Here is a 6,345-nt window from a genome sequence, read left to right on the forward strand (position 1 = left end):
AAAAAAAAAAAAAAAAAAAAAAAAAAAAAAGAATTGTTCTCTTGTGAGTTTAGTTAGTTTGAATTGATAACCTAAGACTGTGTTCCAAGTCTAAGGCCAAAGTCTAGATCAAGGACTGGGGTGAATTTACTGAGGTCATTCTGTCCCATGGGAACCTCAGCTTTACCCAGGGGACAACTCTGTGTGCCACCATTGGGCACCACCGTGACTCTTCCCCATCTGAAACTGGCAGGGGCAGTAAGAAGAGGAATCTGGTTTGGATCTGTTGGGTCTAAAAAACCAGCGAGACGTTAAAATGGAAGCAGGGCTGGAAAGAGAACTTGAATGAGACATACATGGGTTATACATAATCAGAAGAAGAAATGATTTTGTTTGTGTCCAATAAAGCTACAGTTTGGATAAATCATCAGTGCCTATACCTAGTTAACAAAGAAACTGCAGGAGCATAAAAAGGTTTCACTGTTAAGTGCCAAATTGGCTAGACTAGTGGTGGCTTAGTGTTTGCAACCTCTTATGAATACAGCAGTCATTGGGAAAGTGCATTGTGATTGATTAGCCACATCTGATATTGGCTCATAAGGGGTGGAGGAGGGCACAGAATTAAAGCACAATTATACTGGAAATATTATAATATGTTATTAAAGATATGTTCCTTCAACAAAACAAACAATAGTAAGACAATATGTAACATGAGAAAAACAATTGAAATCAACTTACTTATTTTGTCCAATTGTCTCAAAATCTTTCACAACAATCCCAAGGGACGATGAAAAGTCCAGTGGTATACCCCTCAAGTCGAACTCCAAAATCTGTCCACAGGTAGGTTATGAAAACAAAGAGGCTGTTAAAAGGATCCGGGAATATAATAAGATGCACCGATACTAAATATCAGATCATCTCCACCAATGACAATCTTTTGAAGTACTCAGTTCTATAGTTAGACAAAAGTGCTCAAATTCTGAACCTGGAGGCTGCTGAGGCTCCTGGGAAAGCAAACCAGACTCCTAGCTTCCCATTTTCTAGACTCTATGGCTTTGGACAAGTCACCAAATCCGTCTCATAGGCAGAGAACTAGACTTAATGCCTACCACAGCTGTAGCACAAATAGAATAAAATATGTATGTGAAAATGCTTTCTTCAATGGTTATTTTTAAATTATTTGCTTTTCTTAATCATATTATTATCGAAGAAAGTGGTAAATAATCTAAGAAAACATTTTCTGAAATGCATCAGCCCCTTATTTTAAGTCCCACCATGGTCAGTGCTGTAGTGAGCTGAGTCTCTCATCTTAAGGCAGTAAATTGCTTTCTAATGGCAAATGTTAAAAAAAAAAAAAAAAATTAACTTAGTACCACTGATGTCTTTGATTATGTAATAAATTAATTAAATAAAGCAGTGCATGATGATGATCTGACTGATGTTCCTTGTAATGGGTTTGAAATGGATGGAGGAGGAGTCTCACAGCTCATATTAGAACATACCCACCAATCCACATGGGTTTGGGTTGGCATTTCATTTAGGTTTGGTTTCAGTGATAAAGCTGAAATTGGGAAGTTTACTTGATAAATACATATGCACTATGAGAAAAAAAATGCATTGGAAACAAAATGGGGTAAGATGGATGATGCCCTGAGGAAAACACGCCTACTCATGTGACCATATACCTCTCTGCCATCGGCCACATGGATTGAGCTCAAATATAAAGAAGAGTGTTGGGACTTTCCTGGTGGCACAGTGGTTAAGAATGTGCCTGCCAATGAAGGGGACACGGGTTCAAGCCCTGGTCCGGGAAGATCCCACATGCCACGGAGCAACTAAGCCTGTGCGCCTCAACTATCGAGGCCGCGTTCTACAGCCCGAGAGCCACAACTACTGAGCCCACACCCCTACAGCCCGTGCTCCGCAACAAGAGAAGCCTGCGCACCACAAGGATGAGTAGCCCTCCACCCCCGCCACAATTAGATAAAGCCCACGTGCAGCAACGAAGACCCAACACAGCCAAGAATAAATAAAAACTAATTAATTTAAAAGATAAAGAGGCATGTTATCACTAAATGCACACATACATGTACTTTTATTTTAGTCTTGGAGCTCTGTGTGAGGTGCTAGGAACCCACAGTTTCCACAGGGACCAACCAGACAGGCCTCTGGCTCTCATGGAGCTGGCAGTCCAGCTGGCTGTGCTCTGGGTTCCAGTGAAATTGCACGGAAGTGGAATTCCCTCTCAACCTGCATGAAACCAGCAGGGCATTTCAGATAGGCATTAAGAAGCTTTTAGTCTTGGCCTCATCCAGTGAGAACGAGTAGTCTCTATTTTATAGGGATACTGAAACTCGTTGGGAGGGGAAGGGGAGAAGGGATTTGCAGTTGGTGGAAGGAAGCCGTCACAGCCTGGTGACTTAGCAAAATAACAAAGACATTTATCACTGCACTTATCCAGAACGGTTTGACCTGGTTTTTGGAAAAACAATGGGGCAGATGAGCAACTTTTCAAAAATTAGTCAGTATAGGAAAATCCTACTCAGTGGAAAGAATTTAAAATTTCACATATCTGTAAATCTATAAAAACACTGAAACAATTTATAAAATAGATATAAAGTCAGTAGTGGGGGGGAGGTCTATAAATTATATCAATTCAATACAATATTAGTCAATAAAAATATTTTTAAATGGAATTATAGGGGTATATGTTCAGGATATAATAGTAGGAAAAAATAGGATAGGAAACTGTACTCACTGTATGATACTAACTGGCTAATTCTAAGACATCCTATTTTATTAAATGTATTCATTCAATAAATATTTGTTGATACCTCTGAGATGTTAACAGTAGTTGCTTCTGGATAGTAGGACCAAAAGTAATTTTTTTAAGCTAATCTGAAGTTTTCAAAATTTCTACATTAAGTATATATTACTTTTATCAACATAAAAAACAATAAATGACACTCTTCCAGACACACAAAGTATCATGTCATACCATTTCGATTAGTCACATGCAGATATGTTTTTAATTACAGAGCTTTCCCTCTGGGACTCCCGAGGTGATCTAATCCCACCCCTCACTCTACAGATGTGCCCCAATTTGCAGCATAACTGGACAAGGTCACACAGCAAGCGCATGGCTGCACCAGGCTAGAACCCCACCCTCCTTAACCCATCCAGGCTCCACTTGCCACACCACTACTGCACAGGAGATGTCACTGCAGTAGTGTCCTTAGGCTGCTCTGCTGTCTCTGTGGCCACAGAGGGAGGTGGAGAGGGTAGGGGTGAAATGCAGAGATTCTCCTTCCAAATGGAAGAGTTAACCTCTGACCAAAGATGGGACAATCAGAGGCAGCTTATCCAGTGAAACAAAATTGAAAAATAACAAAGTCACCTCATTCCACACTGGGTTGAGTTCATTATCAACTTTCTTTGTTTTCTTTTTCTCATCTGCAAATTAAAAATAAGAGATATCAATTAGAAATATTTATACAGCCTGTAGCATTCATCTGTTCATTCAAAGAACCTTTCCCTGAGGGCAAACGGTGTGCCTACATTTTACCTTCATCTGACTAGGGTGAGGGCTACCTGAACCAGTTTTCCAAACTGACCGGCATTTTTGGCCTAAAAACATTTTTCCCATCCCCAGACCGACAAGGAGCTGAGGGATGGGAGACTCAAAATCACAGAAATGCTGTGATCCTCTGTCTCTCCCTCAGCAAATCCTGCAGACCAGTCACCCAGGGCCTGTGCATCTCCCCAGCTTGTTGCAGAAAGAAGCCAACGAAGGTAACCTTTGACCCACAGGTATCCCATTTTATAAAAGAGGATACTGAGACTCAAAGGAGTTGAGGAATGTGTCTGACCTCATATGCAGCAGTGGTGCCCTGATATAAACCTGGAATTTCAGCTCTGAAGCCCATGCTGCCTTTGCATGTGATAAGACCCCAACACAGCTTAAAGATTATGCTGGATTCCCTCTCACAGCCCTAATACAAGGTAATTCGTAGATGAACACTTTCTAGGACCAGCAGAGCATTGGGCATTTCCTTTACTCCTGGCTCATTGTTTCTGAAGACACAAGGTCTTCTTTGCATCTGAGACTGGACAGTACACCTACCCAGATGAGTAAATGTTTATCCAGCTAGTGCTCAAAGCTTCCTTGGAGCAAAGTCCAAAGAGCAGGGGCTTCTACTGAATCCCTGAGTCCCCAGACACTTAACAAAATAAAAGCTAAGTTTCAGTACAAAAGGCTTTGTAAACCTCAGCTCACCTGTTTTCAGGGGGAAGAAAAAGTTTTTCTTCCTGTGTGTCTCTTGTACTATCACACAGAACACTCACAACACTGACACCAGATGTACTGGGCGGGGCATGTTCCCCCAACCAAGCAATTTTCTGCAACATCACCTGGGTGTTCTACAATTTAACTCAATCCTGACACTGTCTACCTGGAGTTAGCATCAGATCCCAGGGATTAAGGGCTCGGTCCCCCACCCCCAGACACCGACAGCAAGTCCAGGTTGTCACCTGGGCTTCTAACCAATTGGCAATGAATCTGAGGTTCCTATGACCCCATCCTTGGGTTCAATTCATTTGCTAGAGCAGCTCACAGAACTCAGGAAAACTGTTACTTACATTTACCAGTTTATTATAGGATTGATAAACGATATAGATGAACAGCCAGCTGAACAGATACATGGGGTGAGGTCTGAAAGGGTCCCAAGCACAGGAGCTTCTGTCACCATGGAGTTGGGGGTGCGTTGCCCTCCTGGTATATGGATGTGTTCATCCACCTGCAAAGTCTCTGAACCCCATACTTCTGGGATTTTTATGGAGGCTTCATCACGTAGGCATGATTAATTATTAACTCCATTTCCAGCCCTACTCCCCACTCTAGAGAAGTGGAGCTGGGGCTGAAATACCCAGCTTCTAATCATGGCTTCGTCTTTCTGGTGACCAGCCCCCATCCAGGAGCCCACCCAGAGTGGCTTCATTGAACAAAAAATACTCCTAGTATTCTTATCCCTTAGGAAGTTACAAGGGTTTTAGGAGCTCTGTGCCAGGAAAAATGAGCGAGGGCGTGGGGTTGGGAGGAAGACACAGACCATCATATATTTTTTCTGTTATCTCACATCACCTAATCTCCTTCAAACGCTAGGAGGTATGTATAATTATTATCATCCCCCTTTCACAGCTAAGGAAACTGAGAAGTCAAGTAACGAATTCAAAGTCACCGAGTTAGTAAGTGGGGCAGAGCTAGGTTTTGGACCCAGGCAGTCTCACGTTGGTGGCCAAGCTTTGAACCACTCCTCAGCTTCCCCTCTACTGCTGTGGAATGGAGAAGGTAGTGGGTTTCGTTCAGCTGAATGTCACGTTGCTAAGGCTCCCAGCACACGGCCAGCTGTGGGACTAGCCACCTCATTCTTCCATGACCTCAGCATAGTAAAGCTATGAGTCATCACCCTCACTCTGCTAAGCATTAACCCCTCCACTTGAGCGGGCTCCCATCGCCCAACTGGCTTCCCTTTTTAAACTTCGGCAGGACTTGACTCATCAGCTTATGCCTGGACCTATCCTGACTCTTACTGTGGTCTTTCTACGCAGCCTCTAGAGACCCTCACTGGATCAGATTCTGATGTCACCTAGAAGTGGTCCTGATTTCCCCTCTCACACTTCCATACTGACCCCACTCTTCCCCTCGTCTGACAGAAACCTCTCAATCTTCCTCTCTGGTACAGTACCAGAAAGTGTGGGAGAAAAAGAGAAGCCCTGCAAAGGATGTTGAAATCGATGGAACTGGTCAAAATGGCTTCTATCCACAATTGTAGCTGCTCCCTCTAAATAACGACCTACAGGTGCCAGGTTGTGCATTCTACTGCGGTGACTCTAAATCCTTACAATAAACCTTCAAGGTAAACATTCTCATCCTCATTTTATAGACAAGGTGGTTAACTGAGAAAAGCTGGTTAACTTGTCCAAGGTCACACAGCTAATAAAGAAACAGAGCCAGAATCTGTACCTACGTCTCCCTGGCTCCAAAACCTGAGTGGGTGTTTGCTACCACACCAATGCCTCAATAGAAGCTGTCAGAAACGTTGAATAAAGAAGATGCATAGGGGGGCTTCCCTGGTGGCGCAGCGGTTAAGAATCTGCCTGCTAATGCAGGGGACACGGGTTCGAGCCCTGGTCTGGGAGGATCCCACATGCCACGGAGCAACTAGGCCCGTGAGCCACAACTACTGAGCCTGCGCGTCTGGAGCCTGTGCTCTGCAACAAGAGAGGCCGCGATAGTGAGAGGCCCGCGCACCGCGATGAAGAGTGGCCCCCGCTTGCCACAGCTAGAGGAAGCCCTCGCACAGAAAC

The 6,345-nt window shown here is 43.7% G+C and overlaps 1 protein-coding gene across 1 annotated transcript in view; it reads right to left on the reverse strand.

Moving 5' to 3' along the window:
* MYOF (myoferlin) overlaps positions 1–6,345 on the reverse strand; it is a 160,916-nt gene that overhangs the window by 137,919 nt on the left and 16,652 nt on the right. Inside the window, 2 exon segments of the mRNA XM_007471569.1 lie at positions 718–809; positions 3,377–3,432. Coding sequence (XP_007471631.1) covers positions 718–809; positions 3,377–3,432 — 148 coding nt within the window.

Source organism: Lipotes vexillifer, unplaced genomic scaffold, assembly GCF_000442215.2.
Source record: "Lipotes vexillifer unplaced genomic scaffold, Lipotes_vexillifer_v1.1 scaffold325, whole genome shotgun sequence".
NCBI classification, from domain to species: Eukaryota; Metazoa; Chordata; class Mammalia; order Artiodactyla; family Lipotidae; genus Lipotes; species Lipotes vexillifer.